Source organism: Phascolarctos cinereus, unplaced genomic scaffold (genome assembly GCF_003287225.1).
Source record: "Phascolarctos cinereus isolate Bilbo 61053 unplaced genomic scaffold, phaCin_HiC Scaffold_4;HRSCAF=312, whole genome shotgun sequence".
Classification (NCBI taxonomy): Eukaryota; Metazoa; Chordata; class Mammalia; order Diprotodontia; family Phascolarctidae; genus Phascolarctos; species Phascolarctos cinereus.
Window position 1 is genome coordinate 423,929,736 of NW_027555847.1, and position 26,168 is coordinate 423,955,903.

General features: G+C 34.7%; 1 protein-coding gene across 2 annotated transcripts in view; it reads right to left on the reverse strand.

Annotated features, from left to right (window-relative positions):
• The window catches only part of CDH12 (cadherin 12), a 1,313,162-nt gene that overhangs the window by 26,673 nt on the left and 1,260,321 nt on the right, over positions 1-26,168 (reverse strand). For both annotated transcript variants that reach the window (XM_021000534.1, XM_021000535.2), the window contains one exon: positions 15,398-15,534. In XM_021000534.1, the coding sequence (XP_020856193.1) occupies positions 15,398-15,534 (137 nt within the window). The remainder of the gene's footprint in view (positions 1-15,397; positions 15,535-26,168) is intronic.

Genomic DNA, 26,168 nt, shown 5'->3' on the forward strand with positions numbered 1-26,168 from the left:
ATTTTAATTTATTGTGTTTGTATGTTTTGATGGCTAATTAGATTGATTTGTAAAAATTCTAAGCAGTTTTATTATAGCAATGTACTCATAAGAATTTAAAAGCATTAAACAAACAAAAAACCCCATTACAATCTAATTTTGGTAATATATCCTACTAATGTCACACAATAGTGATGATTATGGTGATGGTGCTAATAATGATGATGGTAATGGCTATGATGGTTATGATTTCCATCTGTTCAGGGATTTTACTTTTAATAACTAGACTATTTTAGAATCAAGTCAGAGCTAGATGAAGACTTTGATGTCAAAAAGTTCAAATGTCTCATTTTACAGATATATAAAGTGAGGCCTGTAGAGGGTAAATTATTATCCAAAGGTAGTAAATATAACAAGACAGTGTATGAGTTAGGACTAGAACACATTTCTTACTCTCTGATTTATTTCCTTGTAGAGTTCATTCTTAACACCAAAACACTTCCTAATCCAGGATGATAGGTAGAGGGGTACCATTGCTAATTGCTAATTTGATTATACATACTCTTAAGCAATAAAAGTATATGAGGAAAAAATATGACAAGAGAAGTTTAGAGAAAAAGAAGTACAGTAGTTAGAATAAGTTGGTGCTGATGATGATACTGAATTCTTTTTGGGCCTGAGACCAATTCATATTTTTCTCTGAGGCTTCACATGTAGCCATCTTAACATTGTTATCCCTAAGTTTCTGTCACTACAGGAACTTTCTATGGTCAGGTTCTTTTTATTTGTTTGTTGTTTGCTCATTTTTCTAGCCTATTTTGTGACTTTTAATTTTAGGTTAAATTTGGGCTTTGCTCCTGGTTTGGAGGGGACACTGTTCCTAGCTTCTTGCACTGGGTGCACAAGGCCTTATACTGGCTTGCTGCACCAGGGGTGCAGAGACTCACCACTGGCCTGTGCCAAGGTCCATAGGGCCACTAATCTGTGCTAGAGTTTGGGATCTCAAGGCCTCATTGCTGGCTTGCCCAGATGCTGCCTGCACTGAATTGCGCTCCCCTTTAACCCAAATGACAGACTTTTCCTGCAGGCCTTTTATGATGTCTTGGGCTGGTAAACATTTCACCCCATCCTTTTGTTGGTTCTGCTGCTCCTGAATTCATTTTGAGATGTTACTTTAATAAATGTTTGGAAGTGAATTTGGGAGAGTTCGGGTGAGTTCCTGACTTACTCTGCTATTTTGGATCTCAATATATATGCATGCATGTATGTATATATGTACATGTGTATCCATATGTGTATGTATATAGAATATGCTTCATATGCCTCTATGAAATCGTAAACTTGAAAAAGGCAGGAACTATTCTTATCTAAACTATCCGCCTTCTCTAGTGCTTAGCCTGGGGATCAGAACACAATAGACATTTTACAAATGTTTATTAAATTGAATCATTTCTCAGGTAATGGTTCTGGGGTTAAGATGGGGGGAATTTATTTGCTAAATGATGTCATCAGTTATATATAAAATTCATTATTTTCTTTCAAAACAACATAGCATATAGTTGGTATGAACAACTTAGCAATAAAAGGTAGGGGTTTTAATAATATATTTATATTGTCAGCACAGAATGATCTATAAAATACTTTTGCTTTTTGAAATAAAGACTAGCTATTTTTCTTTTTTTGCCTCTTAATTACTGAGAAATGAATAAACAAAGTTGTGATGAATTTAGAAGAACCGTTGCTTTACAAAGAGATACGTTCACATATCTCAAATGCTTATTACTCTCAAAATAAAAAGGTTTTTTTTTAATGCTATAGCTCATCAACACTTAATTCTGACACCGTGAGTTAGGTCTTTTCCACATTTATCTTTAATTGAAAATTATATTTGTACTCTTCTTATTTTTCTTATAAAGATAAAAATCCCGTAATATGTTTACAAGCATTGGTGGAAAGGACACTTAATTCCCTTGAAAACAAAAGGGGAATAGGATGAAAAAGTAATATAATTTTGTCTGAATCATTAGGCCAATCCAGGGCTGAACCTAGGGAAAAAATGACATGTAAGGAAGTCTCTTTTTACTGCTAAGTTCCTTCATTTTAGTTGCTATTTCCTCCTTCCCCACCCAACCCTTTGTCATTCTCTTCCCTGTTCCAGCACACATCCTATGTCCCATTACTGAATGGTAACATGGCAGAGTGAAAAGAGTATTAGACTTGGGGTCAGAAAGATCTGGGTCCAGATCTGTGCTAAGTACGTGAACATAGATAAATCACTTAACCCTGGGAATCTGTTTTCCAATCATTAAAACAGAGATAATAATATTTATACTACAATCCTCAAAAGGTTGTTGTGATGAAAGTGCTTTTCAAATCTTATCATGATATGCAAATGTGAATTGTTAATGATAATAATAATAATAATACATTTATATTTACTGAGCAATTTATAGTTTAGGGTTGTTTTCTTGGTTAACTGGCCACAGGTTCCTACTTAAATATTACTTGATAATAGCTTAAAGAGCTAACAAATAAGGGACTCAGGAGATTCCTGCAATATTTGTATTTATATCTTGAATACCTAGCACAGTACTTGGAACATAGTGCTTAATAAATTCTTGTTCATTGATTGATCCAACATGCATTAAAAACATAAGGAGATAAATTTGTAATAATTAAATTTTGGAAATTGTGGTAGAATAATGCTGACATAACATTTGGGGAATGAGATCTGCCTAACATCCTTCATATAACAAAAGACAAATGTAGTTATCTTTCTCTTTGGCCTATTCTTACAGCTATTCTAGGATATCAATCAGTCAATGAATATTTAACAAATGCCTACTGCTCTAGATAATGGGACTATAAGAGAAAGAACAGCCTCTGCCCTTAAGAAGTTGTCAATCTATTTAGGTAGGAGGGGGTGGTATGATCTGTTTGAAATATTTTTAAATTCTATTAAATTACATCCTCTTTATCTTAATTGCACTGAGCTCTACAAATGGAAAACAAATAAATCAAATGAACAAAAATCTATCAAGTAGGGATTGAGATAGGGAGACTGGTACTTTGACATCTAGGGCACTGGCTGTAGAGATAGACAACTTGGGTTTGATTCTCACTTCCATTCCTTATAAGCTGTGTTACATATATGATTTGTTATTTTCAATATGGGAAAATTATGTTACCTCTCTAAACCTTAGTTTCTTTACCTAAAATAGGGGATTGAATTAAATTAACTCTAACATCTCTCCTAGCCCCTCATTCAATGTATTCATCATCAGTACCACTGCAATAATCATAGCTGGTATTTATATATCTCTTCATGGCATATACATTGAAATAGATATTTAAATATCTATCTCTATCTATCATCTATGTAGTTATCTACAACAATGCCTCTCCTATGAGGACATACCATCAGTTGTGTGGTGGAAAGAATGCTAAGCTTGGAATGCAGAACTTAGAATGGCAGGACCTGAGTTCAACCTGTGCCTTCAATTGCGCAAGTACCACCAGCTTTCTTGGCTTCAGTTTAATCATGTATGGAACAAAGGGCTTGGACTAGATGATTTCTAAGGGTCTTTCCAGATTTAAATCTAAGATCCCACAATACGATATACAAATATTACGTAGTTATGCTCATAGATGGTCAATTATCTTCCAAAGTTCATATACCATGTAGGTAGAAGAGCAAGGGCTAAAATTAAATCTTGAAACTCAATGTTTTTTGCACAAAGTATACTGTCTTCCTACTCATCAAATCAAAGAGAGTTTCAGTAGGTTTAAAATAATCTTGTACAGTGTAGTTCATAAGTTTTTTCTTATCTATTCTAACTACAATCTTTATTTAACATTCCATTATAGAATAATGACAGCATAAGTAGATACTAAAATATCTTGACAGCTGGCAATGTAGTGGATTGCACACAAGGCCTGGCAAGAAATCTGAATTCTAATCTGGCCACAGACATGTATTAGCTGTATGACCTTGATCACATCATTTAATCTCTGTTTACCTCAGATTTTACAATTGTAAAGTGGGGATAATAATAACACCTATATCCCAGGGTCATTTTAAGAATCAAATAAGATGGGGCAACTAGGTGGTACAGTGGATAGAACACTGGCCCTGGATTCAGGAGGACCTGAGTTCAAATCCAGTCTCAGACCAGACATTTGACACTTATTAGCTGTGTGACCATAGGCAAGTCACTTAACACCAACTGCCTTGCCAAAAAAAAAAAAGTATCAAATAAGATATGTGTAAAATACTTAGCACAGTGCCTGGAACATAATAGCTAATATATAAATGTTAGTTGTTATTATTGGTATTGGTGTTGTTAGAGAATAATAGCTAAGTATTATGTAATATTATAAGTAGTATCACATCATAAAAGAAAAGAAAAATCATTTATAGAGAAAATTAGTATATAGAAAACTTCATCTGTGATAAGGCAGAGCTTCCAAAGAGTATATAGAAATGAAACCAGAAAAATAAAAATCATAGATGAATTGGATCCAAATTGTTGGCCTTTCTATTATTTTCATCTATGAGAATACTTATATTCTATCTACCACCACAGTACATGATATACCATGTAGAGAAATGAAAATGGAACTTAAGAGAATGTGATTAGTTCAAGTGGTTAGACATGACCAGACACATAAAAAATAAATTTGTGTTAGAGATGAAGCAATTTTAAAAGCGCTCAAAGATTAAGTTTTCAACATGTCTCAAACAGCCAGTAATTCCAAAAGAATGGAAAATGTTTTAATAACAAAAAAGTAATCAAGAAGGCATCACTAGCTGCTGCTACATGTCTACTTTCAGATCCATTAAATATAAAAATGCACATATTGAGGGCATACAGGATAAAAATATAACAGAAAAAAGTCTTTAGAAGATAATTTCCTTTGATGGGCCATTTCTTTACAGGTACACAAATGACTGAGAGTTTGAGAAGCTAGAAGATCTCTGTGACTACTGTTTGTTGAATTGAAAAAACATGTGATTAAGTGGAACAATACTTAAGTTTAAAGATCCTGCCTCAACAAGCTGCCTCTCATAAATGTGTTAAAATGATAAATGATTCTTTGATGGGATGTTATTCAGGAGATGATTGTATTCAATGACCTATTGGGTTTTAATATTAAGTAACCCATAAAATAAGAGACAGCTAATGTCTCAGTGGGTACAGCGCTGAGCCTAGAGTCAAGAACACCTGCATTCAGATGTAGCCTTAAACACTTACTAACTGTATGACTCTGGGCAAGTCATTTAACCTCTGTTTGGCTTAATCTACTAGAGAAGTAAATGGCAAATCACTCCATTATGTTTGCCAAGAAAACCCTATGGACAGTACGGTCCATGGGGTCTCAAAGAGGAGTCCATGTTGACATCAACATTGTTAGCCTGAGTGACTGGGAGCACAGACATACCTCCACAAGTAATGGGAAATACAGGAAGAAAGAATGGTTTCAGGGTAAGGGAAAATAAGTTCTGTGTTGAAGATGTTGAGTTTGAGATCCCTTTGAGGTCCGGTTCAAGGTATCTTAAAAATCATGGGTGATATGAAACAGGAGTTCAGGAGAGAGGCTGGGGTTCAATATGTAGATCTCATAATCCTATGCAAAGAGATTATAATTGAATCTTTTGGAGTTGATGAGATCATGAAGTGAAACAATAGAGGAATAAAGGATTAGGACAGACCCTTGTGGGGCGCATGACACTCGTGGTTTTTGGACATGATTTGGATGGTGATCCAGCAAAGGATACTGGGAAAGAATGATCAGAAATAGAAAGAATATAAGGAGAGAACAGTGTCATGAAAATTTAGACAAAAGAAAGTATCTAGGAGGAAAGAATGATCAATAATGTTTAAGGCTGCAGAGAGGTAAGGAAGGATAAGAAATGAAAAAAGGGAATTCATTAAATCTTACAATTAAATATCATTGATAACTTTGGAAAGGGCAGTTTCAGTTGATTGATTAGGTCAGAAGATAGATTACAGGAGAGTTATAAGGGAATTAAAAAAAGAGGAAGTAGAAGCACCTAGAGTAGAGAGCTTTGCCAAGGCTTTTAGCTGAGAAAAGGAAGAGATATTGGACAACAATAGGAATGGATAGCTAAGCTAGGTTCTTTGCTTTATGTTTTATTTTTGGTTTGTTTTTTAGGCAGTTGGGGTTAAGTGACTTGCCCAGGGTCACACAGCTAGTAAGTACGTTGTTTTTTTGCTTGTTTTTGTTTTGTTTTGCTTTGTTTTTAAGGGTAGACAGTGATATATTTGTAGGAAAGGAGTAAGTGGGGGGAGGGGAGGGAAAGACACACAAAGAGACACAGTGACTGTGAGAGACAGAGACAGAGAGAATGATAGTGGTGTCAATATGCTGGCAGAGATAAGATCAAATATCCATGACAGGCATTTCCTTAGTGAGAGTATGTTCTACCTCTCAATAGAGACATTAGCAAAGAAAGAGATAGTGGGGAAAGGGGTGGGATAAAGGGAGGGAGATAGCAATATCCTTGATAGACAATACAGATAGATAATTAGCTAGATTCAGAGTTAAGCAAAAGATTGAACTGGATTAAGTTTAGAAAACAGTACAACGCTCAACATCAACATGTTCCTCTTGTAGGTATGAATCATTCAATACCATGATCACAAAAGAATCAAAATTGCATCTGCTCAAATAGACAAAGAAAAGAAACATGAGATGGAAGCTCAGAGTGTTAAAATCAGGTTCCAGTGGATTACCAAAATTAACTTAAATGTGAGATTGTTAAGGGGTTGTCTTGTGAACACATACAAAAGGAAGTAGTGACCACACAGTGCCAGCATGGCTTTGCCAGACTACTCTCATTTCATTTTTGATTAGAATTGTATTTACCAGAATTGTGGATGGGATTAAAGAGGGGAGGAGGAGAATTATTTGGATAATATTTAACTAGATTTTTATAAAACATCTGACAAAATATCTCAAAATATTTTTGTGGCTAAATGGAGAAATGTGAGATAGAAAATTGTACAGATATACGGTTTGGGGAGCTAGTAATCATTCCAAAGAACTTGTTCCAGTCCCAATGACTAACCATTAATGGTTCAATGTGAACTCGAAATGATATACATAGCGTGTAGTCTTCCACAGTGATTAGTCTTCAGTCCAATGCTACTTAACATTTTTATCAATGAATTAAATAAAATACAATCAAATGGTACTGTTCCTTTAAGGATATATTCATTTGGAACATTTTAGTGTTGAAAAGGGAAGGGAAAACTTTTGCTGTTGTCATATATTGTCCCTGGAATACAAAATGAATTATAGTTTAATTATTAAAGTCAAAATCATCTTGTTAAAGATGTAGGATGCTACCTTTTTTTGGGATCAGTTTGATGGTTTGAAGGGGACAGAGACAACTCTTATTAAAAACTTGAAAAAATGTGATTATGAAGAAAATATGTTTCAATGACACAGAATGAGATATAAAACCAATCTGAAAACAGAGATAGAGGGTAATGTGATATCTCACTTCATTTGCATATAGTTGCTTTAAGCCTAAAGTAGGTTTTAAATGAATAAAAAATCATACAATTAACTGGTGACTCAGATACTTTTTTTAAAGGAACTGATGATTCCACAGGGGAAAATTTTTGTTACATTTAAGTGAAAGGTCAATCTTTGAGTACCAGGAAAGTGTAATTTAAGTCAATGAAAGTTACGGAAGATTGAAGAAACTGAGCCTGAGAGTGATTATACCAAAGAATGGCAAAAGGGGTACACTCAGCAGAGGTGTGAGAAACATCTTTCTCAGAGCTTTTGGAAGAGAACACCAGCAGGAGTCAGGAAGCCTTTGGGGACCAGTTCCATATTGGCTCAATAAAACAAACTTCTATTCCATCTGTTGGCCTTAAATATTACCTAGAATTTGAGACATAAAACTTCTAACATGTAGCCATTGTCCTTTTCTACCCAAACTAGCTTGAGAAGGTAAAGCAAAAAGCAGAAAGGCAGGTTTTGGGGATGCTGTGCCGATGCTGAGATTTAAATCAAAAACACAGAATCTGGGTGAGTAAAGTGCTAACTCAGCTGGTTTACTTTGGCAAAAGTAAACCTGAGTTATTTCCTATAAACTCTATTCTAAGTAGACAACACAGCATCTTGGTGAACAAACAGCTGGCTAATCTGGCCTCGGTTTTGCAGTTCACTAGCCTAAAGGAAACTGATTTTCCAAATGAGAGGGAACACCTTCTTCAACACCATTTAAAAGATGACTACAATTTGAAAGAATATTATGTCAGCTTAAGTATGAAAGAAAAGAGGATTTGTCTAGCTTGAGCGTAATAAAGAACAACTAAGAAGCAACTTCATGTGATGCAAATATTCCTGAATAGACTAATGATAGTATGATTTGCAGTCCAGAACTGAGTTGACCCAAGAATTTGGGTAATTCAGTATTTCCTTCATTCATATGCTTCTCTGCCGCATTCCTATAAGTGTGTGCCCACCTTCCCCCACCCCAGATACTAATTGCATTGGTAAGAAAATGTGACCTGAGTTTATATGAGGATTGCAAAATATTTTATTATTCATGTACTTGTTTAATGTGTGTGTGTGTGTGTGTGTGTTACTTAATGGTAAGTAAATAGTAAAACAGAGACTATTTTGGCATTTTCCTTGTATCCTCAGTGTAGAGCACAGTGTGTGGTACATAGTAGGTGCTTAATAAATGCTAGATTTCTGATCAAATATATTTAAGACCTCAACATATTATTAGTCACTAATTTGTATAAATAGAAATGCATGGGGGAACTCAAGCACCAAAGTGGTAAGTAGTAAGACTATATTCAATCCACTGGAAATCTTTATGTAAAGGTTGGATGATCACATATTGGGCATCATATTGAAAGATTTCTTGTTCAGGTTATAATTGGACTAAATGGCTTCTATACTATCTTTTAAGTCTAAGACTCCCTGATTCATTGATTCTACAAAATAAATTATCAGAACATGTGTGACCAGATGAGATGGAGTAATCATATATCAAAAATGAGACATAAAACATGGAAAACTTGAGTTTTAAATTGATATGTTGGAGATATTAAAAGAACCAGCAGAAGGTATCTAACACAGGATCCTCTATGGAGATTTACAGAAGATCATATCCAATAATCTTACAGCTTGATGAAGCACAAAAGAACCGATATCCACACCGCTAAATGTGCCATAAACAATAATTAAATCACAAATTCATCAAAGTGTTTAGGAAATAACTTGTCTAATTTTTGTATATTAATTTCATGTTTTAAGAATAGTAAAACATGGCAAAATTCATGATTATGTAAGAAAAGTAAATACATAATTTTTTAAGGTTTACAAAGCCATTTATGTATATTATCCCAATTGATTTTTATGTTTATGTATCCAAATCATTATATGAACTCTAGGGAGCAGTTCAAATGTTTATCAAGGTCTGGTTATATCACTGGGGTAATATGAACTTAGAAAATGAATGAATAATGCAGCTTTCTATCAAATAAAACAATCAATAAATTAATAAATGAGTATCCTATTCATAAAATTGAAATCACATGGTCAGGAGAGATGGAAGGATCACTAATATTTCATGGATCATCACTGATGCAATTTTAAAATTTTCAATAACTTAAAAAAACTCTTTCTATACGTAGTGATTTTCATCCATATGTTTGCTTTCAGAAATCAAATTGCCTTGTTGCATTATCAATGACAATTTGCCTTTACAAGTTTCGAGCTTCTTTATTTGTTTTTTTTTTATCAATACAGATCAATCTATAAATTGACTCAGAACAAAAATATAAATGTAGAGGTTGCGATTAAGTTAAGAGCCACTAGCAAGTCAATGATGTTGGCTATGACTACAGATACAAAATGAAATGAGGAAGACAATACAAGCAATATACCACTCAATTATCTGAAATTTTTTTTCCAATGGAAGTGCTTTTCTGGGTTATAACTGAAATTTTCCACTTAATTTTTCTTTATACTTTGTCTCTAAATACAAGCAATGATGTGGGGAAATGATGTCAAGCCCTATAATTTAGCTATTAAAAATAAACATAAACACATGTCAGCAAGCATAGTTGTCCCACTTACAGGAACTATTAAAAATGATCCATTGCTCAACAAAAATTCATGGCTATCAATTCCAACAGCATGAATTAAAAGTTAGTATAGTTTATTCATTACAAAGACAGTGCTGCATATCAATGCAAACACAGGCTCAGTCTCACTCTTTTATTCCTGTTCATCACCAATGTATGTCTATCCTCTCTTTTGGGGGGCTATATCAATTTAGTTTCTGTCATCCTAGTACTAACATACAGTGACCTAATTTTTTTTTCATATAATCCTCACAATAAGCCTGAGAGGTATGTGCCACTATCCCCATTTTATGGATGAAGAAAATTAAGGTCAGCTAAATTAAATGAACAGTTAGGAATTATAAGTATCAGGATTATAACCAACATCTTCCTAATCCCAAAATTAGTAATGTATTCACTGCACCATGATGCCTAAGTGTGATATATGCTTAAATTTCAAGGGAATGAAACCCAGCATTGTTTGGATTATTGAAGTATTAGCTATCATCTCCTGTGTAGCTAATCTAGCTATTTATATTTCAAAACTGATTGTTTGATTATTTGAGCTGCATTATCCTTGCTCAGTTGTAGGCTTCTGTCTTTTATCTGTTTTTATATTTCTTCAAAGAAAGAGGAAAAAGACATACATGTATGTATGTGTGCATATATACACATATGTATAAATATGTGCATACATATGTGTTTATGTATACATGTGTGTGTATATAATATGTGTGTGTATATATTCTCTTTTGTGGCAGCAAAGAACCTGAAACTAAGGGGGTGCCTATCAATTGAGCCATGGCAAAACAAATGATGACAGTATATGAACTTAATGGAATACTATTGCACAATAAGAAATAGTGAAAGGTATGATAATTTCAGAGAAAACGGGAAATATTTATATGAATTGATACAGAGTGAGACAAACACGATGGACAACAATGTTTACAACAACACCATTGCAAAGACAAAGTTTTAAACAACTTGAGAACTCAGATCAACACAATGACCAACCATGATTTCAGAAGACTAATAATAATAATAATAATAATAATAATAACTAAAATTCATATAGCACTCACTATGTTCCAAGTACTATGCTAATCACTTTAAAATTATTCTAATTTGACCCCCAAAACAACCTTGGGAGGTAGGTGCTATCATCAACCCCATTTCACAGATGAGGAAACTGAGGCAAACTGAAGTTAAGTAATGTATCCAAGTTCATTCAGCTAATAAGTATCTCAGATCAGATTTGAATTCATTTAAACCTGACTCCAGGCCCAGCCCTCTATCCACTCTATCACCTAGCATAATAAGAACATATTACTCACCTCCTGAAGAAGAAGAAGTGATGAAGTTATAGGCCTAGGATACAGATTGAGCCTGGCATGATATATGATATATGATATGATATGATATATGATACAAGTAATATATAATATACAAAAAAATATATATATATATATTCAATGTGTGAATTATTTTGTTTGACTATGCACATTTATTACAAGGGTTTGTTTTTCTTTCTTTTTAACTGAGGGAAAGTGGTAGAGGAAGAGAACAGATTTTTGTTAATTAAAAAAAATAAATAATTGTTCTATCTCCTCATAATAACTATGATAGTTCATTGTATAGAACTACAGTTCTAAAGTTCCAAAGTAATTTACAAGAGAACTTTGAAGAACTCCACATGCAAAGTAAAATTAATAGAGCAATCACTCTGCTAAGTTAATCTAAGCAATATTTTCCTCTGAATTATTCAAATATTTCAAGAGAAAATTTTCATTATATATATAGAATATGTGAATAGTCAAATATATACTCCAATTCAATTTGCTAGCATAGACATAGTTTCAATATAAATCAAATTTACCAGATTGTTTTAAGAATGTTAATCCTTTTTGCTCTATTATTAAAAATTCAAGAAAATGTTAGCCTTTCTAAAGCAATAACTTCTAAACCTAAAATTGATCTGGAACCTAAGTGTTTAGATTCATAGAACCAAAGTATTTTATTTTCAAGAACCAGAAGTTTTATGGTATAAATGCCTCATTTTACAGATAATATAACTGAGGTCCAGTGGTCAAGTGACTAGCCCAGGTTCATAAAAGTAGTAAGTTAAGTAGAGCTGACATTTGCATGCCAGCCTCTGAATCCAAATCCATCTAGGCACCCTGAAGAAAATCATTTGGTTCTCTAAAATTGAAATGTACACTGAATAAGGTATGATAAGCAGTCACAAACTCTCAGGAGTTCTCAGAAATCTGATAGTCTAACCCAAACAGGAGCAAGACTTTGGATGGTCTTCCAACCTCCACTTGCTCAAGTGAGGGGGAAAATACTACCCTCACACATGATGCTTATACCACTGATTTTTAAAATGCAAATTATACTTAAAACTTTATAATTTTAGCCCCGAAGCCTTTATGCAGTCTGTCAAATGTTATTACTTCATGTGCAAGAATGATGCTTCTGCCTTTTGCAATGCTCTTTCTGGGATAAGCAACATGGATTCCTTAGTAAGATATTTGACGTCTCAAAGAGTATAAACAGATTGATCTATAGATTTATAGCCTCTCAGAGCATACAGGGACCCCACAGGGAATCTAGTCCAACACACTCATCAGCAATACTTTCTACAACTATCAGTAATAGTCATCCACCTTCCACTTACTACCTCCAGCTATGGGGGACTCTTTACTACCTATCAAAAGGAACTCATTGCTAGACAGTGTTAGACAGTTCTGATTTTTAAGTTTTTATTTACATAAAACAGCCATGCATCGCTGTAACTCTCCAACAGATTCCACACCTGCCCTCTGTTTCCAAGTAAAATGAATCCAATCACTCCTCTACAAAACAGGTTTTCACATATTTGTATTTTTTTTTTTTGGTTAGGCAATGGGGTTAAGTGACTTGCCCAGGGTCACACAGCTAGTAAGTATTATGTGTCTGATACCAGATTTGAACTCATGTCTTCCTGAATCTAGGGCTGGTGCTCTATCTACTGTGCCACCTAGCTACCCCTGCCACCTAGCTGCCCCTAGCTTTCACATATTTGAAAAGAGATATCAATTCTCCCTACCCCCATCCCTGAATCTTTCCTTCCCTTCCCCAATTCCTTCCATAGCATTCATACTAAAGCTTTTATTTTTCAAAATATACCGGATAAACTAAATGTCAACACAGGCAATCCATTCCTTTTTTGCAACTTTGAAATGAACATGATTAATCCCAGATTATTTATGTGGCAAGCATAACCAAGATCAAGAGTTGACATTTATCTTTGCCTGTAAACACAGCCTAAAAATAAGCTGCAATTATATAACTACACTAAAAAAAAATGATGCTATGGGAAAATTGTTTTGTTTTATTTTTATTTTAAAAACAAGAATATTTCTTTTGATTGCATGAAAAAGTTTTTTAAAATGTTGTTTACTAAATAATACAGAAAAAGTGAATAATGATTTTACTTTTGCAGTCCCAAGTATCTTATAAATTCTCAAGGTTAGTGTCATAAAAACAAAAGCAGTTCACAAGCAGAAAGGCAGTAGCTTAGAGTGGAATTATCATCAGCCCAAAACCATTTTGCTATCTAATGGCAACAACACTGATTAATGATTGTTTTTTTAAAAACTAATTTGAAGTAGTATAGTCAATGCTACCATTTTTATTCCTTTTGAAAGTTGTTATAGAGGGGTCAGGACCATAACATATGCTAGTTAAAACTGCAGTGTGCTCTTAGGCCCAATTATGTTCTTCTTTCTTGGTGTGCTGAGGCCAGACTACTTCATTTTATATTTTTTTATTACTATAACAGCTCCCTGCTGTATGGCTAGCTTCGTCAATGAAATTTACAGTCATTATAGTGTAAATTAACATTTATTTTTAAACTCTATTCATTCCTGATAAGAGGCTTTTCCAGATTCATAGTATGTTTGTTACCTAGCATGAGTAAATGAGATTTTAAGAACTCCCTACTTTATATATGTACATATATATGTACATATATACACATACACACACATACACAAATATGTGCTACATGCATATGTATGTACATGTACATGTATATACACATGCATACACATATATGTATATATACACATACATTTATTCTCTGCATATAAATATATATGGCATGTTAACTTTTGTGCTTTAACTAAGAACAATACAGATTGACAAACTAGGGGAAAATGATGATGAGTCGTACTGGTCATCACTTGGCTGAAATTGAGCAAGTCTCCTTTGAGCATCTCATCACTATTTCTTCTCCAGTTCTAGTCATGGGGAAAGGTAAAGTGCATCCATTTTATCTACCCTCTTTCCTGGTTATCCTAGATGACTGAATGAAATACAGTTTACTGTTCGAGGAAGGCAGGCTAGCTGCTTCTATCCTACACACAAAAGACAAAATCAGACCCATTGCAGTAATCTTACATCATTTCATTGCATAATTAAGCAAAGAGAGAATCTAATTAAACATGTCAAGAAGTCTTTGTCAGGGAATCCCTCAATCCCAACATATAACCAAGTGTTCATATTCAGAGTCAGCCATAGTTTACCCATAGGATACTCAACTGTCAGTGCAATAATCAAGAGTGGCTAAAGGATCACTAGGGTCATTTCTGTATTTCGAGCAGCCCCTTATATCAACTTTGGTTGTGGGTTCTGATAGGGGCAGTTCCATGTTAATAGCAATCACTCTAGCCTATGGCAATCATAAAGCATTCTGCTTATGGGTTAAGCTGACTCCTGGAATCTAGGGGCACTAGGAAAGTAGGAAAGGCTTGGGGACCCGAATTCTTGGAAGGGCTAATTATAGGGTCGTTTGCATTTCCTCAAACTACTTTCACAACAATTAAGAGCCATAAGCATTGTGGAGGAGATTGAAAATTAATGTCATTCTTCTTAGTAATCTCTTAGGTGAGGAGTTGGCCCAGGCTAGATATGGAAACTCCAACTCAAACTTTCTGTAGGTCCCCTGGTCTAGACACAAAACACTATGATGGACTCAGGTTTTCTGGGATCTCTTGCTTCTTCAAGACACAATCTGATAGTTAAGAGTCACCTCATGTAGTGTCACCTAGGTTATATGAGAGAAACATGGCCCTGAGCAGCTATCATTGCTACTCTGAATTCATGCTGTATAGAAAAAGTGTATCCTTGCCCAAGGAAACACTCAAGTATCACTTGAGAATATGTAAAGCAGCTTATAATGTGCCAACTTAAGGGTATCGAATTTAAATAACCACTCTTAATAATATTGGTTCTATTCGTGCCATACTTACTAATTTTACTTGCAATTATAGAGAAATTATACTGTGGAGTGCTTTCTCTGTCCAATAATTCATTAGTAGCAATGGTTCCTTCAGTTCCATCTATTGTAAAGTAGCTGTCCCCATCACTCTTCCAATCTATGAAGTACCTACATATAAAAAAGAGAGAGAGCAAGAGATGCAAATACAGGATGATTACCCATTTATCGTACTGGCAGTCAGGTTGGCTTGACATGGTACCTTATTTTTCTCCTTGCAGTCATTACCTGCTTTGCAATAAAGAAGAGTGTAAATGACAGTTTCTTTATTGCAAAGTCAGTATGCTCAAGGGGAAATAGGAAATAATGGAAGATTTAGTACTCCTGCTGTTCATATTATTTTAGGACCTTGACACCATGAAAGCTCAGCAGAGGCTACAGAGTCCCATACTGACCATGGCTTTCCTTACCCGAATGCAGATCAAAACTTTTACAAGTCATGAAAGACTCTTTAAAGTGATATGGGGGTTGAGGTGGAAGGAAAGTGATTTTCAGTACTATGAAAAGAGAGAGAGAGAGAGAGAGAGAGAGAGAGAGAGAGAGAGAGAGAGATACATAAGAAGAAAACATGAAGGTTACTTATTTTTGTACCAGAAAATAAACTGACATTTGAAAAATTAAAGCAGTATTTTTTCTCCCAGAAGTTGTATAATCATAAGAAATTCCCCTTGAATGCATTTTTTGCTGTTGTGCTAATAAATCCCATTCACATTTTATATCACCATGTACAACAACTTTGGGCATCACAGTGTAATATTTTGACAAAGAAGTAATGTTTAAATGAAACAAGAGAAATTGGAAGCACTATGTGGTATTAGGAAACATGTAGCAGATTTATATTTAGCAAACTTGTATTTGAATCCTGGCTCTGTTACTCACTACCTGTGTGACTTCAGAAAAATTACTTAATCTCTCTGGGTCTCACTTTCCTTATCTATAAAATTATAGGTTGGACTAGATCACCTCTGTTGTCTATATTCCAACAACAAAGCTTGAATAGTTGGGTATTTTGAATAATAAATTAGGGGACTGAACTTTATAAATATTTTACCAGGAAAAGATTTCCAAATCCTATGGGATTATAGATTTAGAAATGGAAGGCACTTTAGATGCCAGCCATCAAGTCCAACCTTCTCCTATGGTAAGACCCAGAAAGGTTAACAGACTTGCCCAAAGTCACAAAGGTAGATTTGGATTTCAACCCAGATCTCCTGAATAAATCCAGTGCTCTTTCCTGTCCACAGAGAATTTATCTTTGTGTGACTTTACAGTAATAGAGACTTGCTACAACCTTTCTATCCCCATTTTATAAAAAGAGAGAAGAGAACTGATAATCTAACTGAGGTGTTTACTTTGATTTTTTTTTTAGTTTGAAACATGTTAAAAAATCTTAGAGTCCTAAATAATACAGAGATAATCATTTCTTCACTTTGTGTATATCCATGCTTGATGGAGAAAGGATTTTTCCCCATACTGTTCCTTCACAACATTTCTTTTCAAACAAGCATATAACTACCTAAGCCCTGTTCCCGAGTTGTCAGAGGTTTGGATTTTCTTGGCAGGAGAGATTTTCTGGACTTCTAAAAGTAGGAAGGAAGCTCATGTCTGGGAGAAAAACATTGAAAGAAATGCCAGGCCTGGTTGCCAGCACTCTTTTAGCCATATTCATCTTGGGCACCAGTGGAATAATTCCCACACAAAATTTCTCTTCTTATTTGTAGGAGCAGGAAGAAGCCTTCCTTCTATAGGGACTCATGTGAAACATCTAGCATGAATTTGCTAGACTCATGCTCCCCCAACATAGGCAGGAATTCCACACTTCCATTTGTTTCAACAAGATTATGTCTAATATGACTTTTTTAATGAAGTCTTCTCATTTTATGTTCATGTATGCATAGAATTTTTCCATCTTCTAAGGATTCACAAATTTGTTGATACAGATTTTTGATTCACTGATACACATCATTAGTTTGATATGGCTTGATATACAACCTTTGGGAGTTAGTATGGCAAAACAAAATTAAAATAAACAAAACAAAAATTACCCTGTGACAAACCTAGTAACAAGTTTATCTAAATGTAGCTAGGGTGGTCCTTGGCTGACAGATACATAATCTTTCACTAGACCTGTATTCAAAGTTTTTGTAACTTGCTAGGACCTGTGAGGATTTACTATTCGTTGGCATACCCTACCAACTCTATACTATGAGGAGTTGGACTAGGAATCTACCAGAAGTATATGTCTACATAGATCCTCATATTATATTTTATAATCCCTTGTGGATCATAGCTTTATAATTAAAATTCTCTGTTTAGTATTTAAAGCTTTGCCTATCATGACCCCATTTTAGTGCTTTGGTATCATTAAACATTATATATTTTTTGGTCAGTGAAGCAGACCTTGCTATTCCTCATAAATGATACTATCTCCGATCTCTTTGCCTTTACATGGGCTCTCTACCCACCTCCCTATGCCTAGAATGTACTCCTTCCTCACCATACATCTAGGAATTCTTGCTTTCCTTTTAAAACTCAGCTGATATTCCATTTTTTGCATGGGGTCTGTTGTGTTTTTTTTTATTTTGTTTAAGAAGAGAGAAACAACATGGTAGGGTAAGAATTCCACACCTAGACTTAACTGCTAACTTCAACTCTGCCACTTTTATGCTTTAGTTCTAATAGTGCAAATCACTTCACCTCTCTGACTTTCAATTCTCTTATAGGTACAGAGAGGGTAGGATCATGATATCCCATTCAGCTCTAATATGTTGTGATTTTATCCTCAACCTTCTAGAGAGAAAGAGTAGAAAGCTTCCTTCTGTAGTTTTGCAGTAGTTTATTTTCCATCCTCGAAATAAATAATTATGATTACATTGATATCTCATCAAGGGAGAATAAAATCAGAGAAAGAAAACTATATATCATTTTACCTAATAAATATTGATGCAAAAAAATTAAATACTAGCAAGGAGACTATAGCAATATATAACAATATATATAGCAATAGATAATGATCAAGTGGGATTTAAACCAAGAATGCAGGGCTCATTCAATATTAGGAAAACCATAAGCAAAATCCACCACATTAATAACCAAAAATAACAAAAGCACATGACTATTGATATAATAGAGGTGCAAAAAAGCTTTTGACAAAATAAAATACCTAGTCTTATTGAAAACACTAAAAACATGGGAATAAATAGAGCTTTTCTTAGGATAAGTTGTATCTAACTAAAATCAACAGTAAGCATTATCTGTAATAGCAATAAACTAGAAGGCTTATAGCAAAAATGAGAGGTTAAACAAGGATGTCCATTATCTTCATTATTATTAAATACTATTTTATAAAAGATAGCGATAGCAATGAGACAAGAAAAGAAAATTAAAGAAAAAAGAATATGCAATAAGGAAATAAAACTATCAGTCTATGCAGATGTTATGATGATACAATTTAACAACTGTAACAAAGCTGCAGGATTTAAGTAAACTTACATAAATCATCAGCATTTCTATATACTGCTAACAAAACCCAGCAGGAAGACATAGAAAGAGAAATTCCATTTAAAATAACTGTAGACAATATAAAACCTGACAAGACACACAGGAACTTTATGGACATAATTACAAAATGCTTTTCACACAAATAAAGACCGATCTAAACAACAAGAGAAATATGAATTGCTCATAGATAGGGTAAACCAAGATAATAAAAATAACAATTTGACCAAAATTAATTTACTTACTCAGTGCCCTATCAAACTACCAAAGAATTATTTTATAGAACTGGGAAAATAATAAAATAAAATTCATATGGAAGAATATCAAGGGATTCCATGGGGGAAAATAAGTGAAGGAAGGTAGCCTAGCAATACCAGATATCAAACTATTTTATAAAGCAGTAATCATCAAAACAACCATTGTTGGTGGAATTGTGAAGTGATCCAACCATTTTGTGGAGCAATCTGGAATTATGCCCAAAGAGTTATTAAACTGTCTATACCCTTTCACTCAACAATACCACTACTTAGTCTATTCCCAAAGATAATTAGGGGAAAAGGAAAAGAATCTATATGTTCTAAAATTTTTATAGCAGCTCTCTTTGTGGTGGCAAAGAATTGGAAATTGCAGGATGCCTATCAAATGGGGAATGGCTATGGTATATGATTGTGATGGAATACTACTGTGCTATAACAAATAGTGGCTCAATGATTTTTGAAAAAAATATAGAAAGACTTGCATGAAATAATGAAGAACAAATCAAGCAGAACCAAGAGAACATTGTACATAGTAACAGCAATATTGCTTTAAGAACCACTTTGAGCAAATAACTTATTTTGACTATTACACATACCCAAATTAACTATTAAAGACATATGAAGAAAGATGCTATCTATATCCAGAGAAAGAACTGATAAATAGAAGTATGTATAGAATAACTTTATACACACACACACACACACACACACACACACACACACACACAAACACACACACACACCCCCTATTTGTGTGTAATGGTTGCCATCTCTGGGGGGATGAAGAAAAACATAAGTTTACATGATAATTTATTGTATATTTGAAAGGAATAGCAAGTTGTATATAGCAGATTTACATTTGCATATGCAATCAATTTAATTGTACTATGCTATGGAAATGCTTCTTTGAGTCCATAATTAAAAATAAAATAAAATAAAACAATCTAGAATAGAACAGAAATGCAGCAGTTGATCATGGAAGAAGTTAGAGACACAATACACAAAAATAAATGATGAGAGCAATCTAGTGTTTGATAACACTAGGATGTTTGGATCTAAACTTTTGAAGCAATAACTCACTATCTGACAAAAATTTCTGGGAAAACTGGAAAGCAGTCTGCCAGAAATTTAACAAAGACCAAAATCTCATACTTTACACAAAGACAAGATCAAAAAGGGTATATGATCACACATAAAGGGTAATATCATGAGCAAACTAGGGAAGCATGGGAAAAACGCCTATCAGATCTATGGATAATGGAAGACGTTATGACGAAAAAGAAAAACAGAGAAGTTCACATTAGATAAAATGGATATTTTCGATTACATGGAATGGAAAAAGGCTTTGCACAAACAAAACCAATGCAGCCTATTAAAACAAAAGCAGGAAACTGGGGATAATTTTGCAGTAAGTTTCTCTGATGAAGGTCTCATTTCTCACATATATAGGGACCTGAGCCAAATTTATAAAAATAAGAGCACTTCCCTAATTTGTAAATGGTCAAAGGATATGAACAAGTAGTTTTCAGAAAAAGAAATCAAAATTATCAATAGTCAGACAAAAAAATGTTCTAAATGATTTTTGAGTTAGGAAAATGGAAATTAAAACAACTTTTAGGTACCACCTAATAGCTATCAGATTGGCTAACATGACAGGAAAGGAAAATGACAAATTCCGGAGGGGATGTGGAAAAACAGATATACTAATGCACTGTTGGTGGAGTTGTGAACTAGTCCAACCATTCTGGAGAACAATTTGAAACTATGACCAAAAGGCTATAAAACCATACATACCCTTTAACTCTGCAATACTACTAAGTCTGTATGCAAAGAGATTAAATAGAAGAGAAGAGGACCCATTTGTCCAAGAAGTATTTATAGCAGCTTTTTATGTGGTAGCAAAAAATTTGAAATTAAGGAGATGCTCAACAGTTGGAAAATGGTTGAACAAGCTGAGGTATATGATTGTTACACAGTACTATTGTTCTATAAGAAATTACATGGGACAGCTAGGTGGTGCAGTGGATACAGCTCTGGCCTTGGAGTCAAGAGGAGCTAGGTTCAAATCAGGCCTCAGATACTTGACATTTACTAGCTGTGTGACCCTGGGCAAGTCCTTTCACCCCAAACACCTAAGCAAAAATAAATAAATAAATTACAAAGGGGATGTTTTCAGAAAAACCTAAAAAGACATATGAACTGACACAAAGTGAAATGACAAAACTAAAAAAAAAATTGTAAACAGTAATAGCAATATTATAACAATGATCAACAAGTGAAACACTTGGCTACTCTCATCAATACAACATGACAGTTCCAAAAATTGATGAAAAATGCTGTCCAACTCCAGAGAGAGAACTGATGAACTCTAAGAGCAAATTGAAGGACATTTTTTTAACTTTAATTTTATTGATTTTTTTCAACATATCTAATATGGAAATATATTTTGTATGGCTTCACATAGATAATGGATTTCATAGCACTTGCTCTCTCAATGGGTAGCAGAGGGACTAAAGAGAGGGTGAGAATTTGGAACTCAAAATTTTTTAAAATGTTAGTAAATAAACAAAAACACCTATAATCATGATATGAAGTTCCATAAATTGTTGTCTAAAATCATAAAATGTCATTAATTTAGAATAACTCTTGGGAAAGTCAGACTGAGAGTTTAAAAAAAATGCCAACTATAAAGTATGTTTTAACTGATATAGTTTTAGTAGTTTCACATATATGAAGAACTGCCAAACATGGACTTTGTTCTAATGAATCAAATAATCATTCAACAAGAAGTTTTAATATATTTATTTATTTTCTAGGCACTCTTCAAGATGCTGAGGATATAAATACAAAAGCAAAATAGTCTCTGCCCTCAGTGATCTTTAGTTCAGTTAGGGGAGACAAATGTATACATATATAGATAGATGCAAAGTCATTTGGGGAGAAAGGGAGGAAAAATGCTGTACTATCCAAGGCTCCTCATTTAGAAGAAGACACTTGCATGATAGTCAAAAGAAATTCTAAGGGTCATAGTGAGGAAAGAACATATTCCAGACAGTAGGGACAGCCACTGGAAGTCAATGCATGGAGATAAGAGAAAATATGTTATAAATGAAAAACAACAGCAGTCTGGCTGGGTTGTAAAATGACCTGAACATTTAAATTAAAGCAGCATCTGATGTTCGTCTCTCCTTATAGGTGAAGCATAGTGTTATCTCAATCAATTCCTCTAATAATCTGGATCATTGTTATTGTTGTTGTTGTTTTCCTTAAGAAATCATCTTGTTCATTTTCTTTTCATTTGATTACCTATCTGCTCCTTTAAAAAAATAGAAATACAAAGCAAAATTTTGCCCTGTCCTCTTTGAGAATAATCACAAAATTAATTAGTAAGGTTTCACTTTGCTTAGCAACATCATTGGGGCTATACCATGGGAGTGTTATAAAGCTAAAATGAGATAACATTAAGTAAAGCATCATATAAAGGTCATATTAGTACTGTAATTGCATGCATTAATTTCTTCAAAATAGAACTAATTCTCAGCTCTCAAATTAAGAGCAACACATTCTTAGCAAATATATTTTCTTTTTTTATCAGAATTGTGCTCTCCATAAATTATATCTCTATTAAGCAATAAAAATGGATGATTAATGGTTTTCATTGCAGTACAGAACATCTTATATAGTCCAGGTAAGATTAATACCATCGAATAATACATCATTCTCGGCTCTTGGTGGCAACAAGTAATGTTATATTTGTCATGTTGCAAACAGGAAAATGGTAGTAAACCTAAGAGGGTTTCCAAATGGTTATGTCTACAGCAGAAACACCTCAGCTGCTTACTGATTTATGCACATTAGCAAACAGCTAAAGAACATGGAAAATTAAATGTGCTGCCTTCAACTATGCAATATCCCTTTATTGTCAGATGCTTTTTCTATGTATATATAGTTAAATTCTTTTGATCTCCAGTTCAAAATAACAACATTTTGCTTTTCAGATACTTAGGCAGTTTTTTGGCTAATCAATATGATGATTAGACAATGCATAAATGTATACATTGTAGCTCCTTATTGGTGAGTTCACTGATAGGTAGTGTAGTTTTCCCCATCAGGAAGGAAGGAATGAGGAAGATAGGAGATGGAAAGATATTAAAATGGGGGAACAGATAAGCTCAGGCTTCAAGAAGAAAAAGGAGGCTAGAGGTGAAGCTGTGTCCCAGTTTCAGAGACCAGCCAATTGCAAATGAAGAATGCTTTTACTTCAAAAAAGAGGTTTATATCTTGAATAATCTAAAAGAGCATTTTATTCCTGGACTCAAAATATCTGATATAATAGATAGCCCAGTTGAATATAAGATAGTAAAACAATGAGTATCCAGACATCTAAACTTGGTTATACTATTAGCATCTTACACTCACCAGGTCCAACATGCCTATCCCTCATCACAACTTCCCTAGTTTTTTTGTTCATTTATTTGTTTTTAAAGATACCATTATCTTCTCAGTCACACAAATTTATTGCCTTGGCATTATATTTGTCTCTTTCCTCTTAAATACTCAATATAGAAGTAACGGCAAAGTCTTGATAAATCCACTTCCACAGCATCTCTGGAATCCATCACCTTCTCACTATTTGCAAGGCCACCATCCTAGTTTAGTTTAGTTTAGTTTAGTTGAACTATTGCAATAGATTCTTAATTTACTCCCTGTTTTCAATCTTCTCTCTAATCCATCTTCCATGTAGCTGCCAAATAATGTACTTAAAGCAATGGTCTAACTACATTACTCTCCTACTCAAAAATCTTCAGTGGTTCTGTAGTGACTCTGGGGTGGGGTAGGAAATGTAGCTTTTTCAGCCTGGATTTTAGGGCCCTCCAACATATGGTTCTACCTTTCATTTCCAGAATCCTTCCCCACCAAATCTCTTGATGTCCTCTAAATTCCAACTATACTGGAATAGTACCTGTTTCCCTTACTTGAAAGTCTTCCTGATGATTGTTTTCATGCAAGCAGTCTCCAATATCTGAAATGTATTTGTTCATTTTTGTCTCAGAATCCTTGTATTTCTACAAGTCAAAGCACAGTTTCCACCATCTCTAGGGCCTTTCTTGATTGTCTTGGTTGTCAGTCTCTTCCTTCCCTCCTGAAATTGCCTTACACTCCCATGGGTAGAAAATGTTTTATTTTTATCTTTGTATTCACCGTGCCTAATTAAGTGTCATGCATATAATAGATGCTTAAACATATTTGTTGAATTAAATGGAATATTCTTTCTCATTCTCAGTTGGGAGGTTCATTTTCCCTGAAGTTTCTCTCATTTCTATTTTTGCAACAAAGTCTTCTTTGTTGATCAAAATCAGGGCAGGAACGGCAGTTCCCTTTGTCTCTTCCTATTCCTTTTGGCAAATGACATTATCATTAAGATACTCTAGGGGGGCGGAGCCAAGATGGGAGAGTGAAAGCAGTGACTTGCTTGAGCTGTCCCCCAAACCCCTCCAAATACTCATAAAAAATGGCTCTAAACAAATTCTGAAGCAGCAGAACCCACAAAAAGACAGAGTGAAACAAATTTCCAGCCCAAGACAACCTGGATGATTGATCAGAAAGGTGTATACGCCGGGCTGGGGCAGCGCAGCTGCGCGTGGGCAGGCCGCAGCAAACCTGGAGCAGGCCTCAGAGGACTGAATCGGGCAGCTGTGGAGGTTTCCAGACTCCTCAATCCACAATGCCAAAGACAACTTAGAAGGTCAGTGGGAAAAGTCTGTTGTCGGTGCTCAGAGAGGAAGGTGGGGTTTCAGCTCCATTCCCCAAGAGCATGGCCGGGGGGGGGGTTCCGAGCTTCCGGCCCACAGACTGAGGGGGAATCCAGTGGCTGATCAGAGAGGGACTGCAGGGATCTCTTTGCCAGTGCTGAGGCAGGAATCTCTTGCTTTGCCCTGTTTGGATCTGGGTCACAGTTCTGGGCAGTGCTGGGGTGAGGAGGACGCTGGTGTGGTGGAGCTTGTAGTGGCTGTGGAAGGAACCCTCCTCACAGTTACAGGACAGAAAGGAATACTTGTGGTCACAGGCCAGGAAAGGAGTAAACACCTGCCCCTTATCATACCACCTTGGAAGAACTGAAAATTTACAGGTCCCTACAAGTATCTCTGAAAACAGCTACACAAACCCCTGAAGCTTGGGACAGTACACTCTCCACATTGGAAGCAGACTCTTACCTTAACAAGAGTTTAAAACTCAAGTAATTGGCTGGGATCATGAGCAAGCAGGCAAAAAGAGTCAGACTATATTATCTTACTTTGGTGAAAAGAAGATCAAAATATACAACCAGAAGAAGACAACAAAGTCAAAGCTCCTACATCCAAAGCCTCCAAGAAAAATATGAATCAGTCCCAGGCCTTGGAAGAGCTCAAAAGGGATTTTGAGAAGCAAGTAAGGGAAGTAGAGGAAAAACTGGGAAGAGAAATGAGAGTGATGCAAGAAAATCATGAAAAAAAGTCAACAGCTTGCTAAAGGAGACCCAAAAAATACTGAAGAAAATAACACCTTAAAAAAAGCCTAACCCAAATGGCAAAAGAGGTCCAAAAAGCCAATGAGGAGAAAAATGCCCTAAAAAGAAAAATTGGCCAAATGGAAAAGGAAGTCCAAAAGATTACTGAAGAAAATACTTCCTTAAAAATTAGAATAGAGCAATTGGAAGCTAGTGACTTTATGAGAAATCAAGACACTGTAAAACATCCAAAAGAATGAAAAATTAGAAAACATGTGAAATATCTCATTGGAAAAACACTGACCTGGAAAATAGATCCAGGAGAGAGAATTTAAAAATTATTGGACTATCTGAAAGCCATGATCAAAAAAGAGCCTAGACATCATCTTTCAAGAAATTATCAAGGAAAACTGCCCTGATATATTAGAACCAGAGGGCAAAATAGAAATTGAAAGAATCCACAGATCTCCTCCTGAAAGAGATCCCAAAGGAAAACTCCTAGG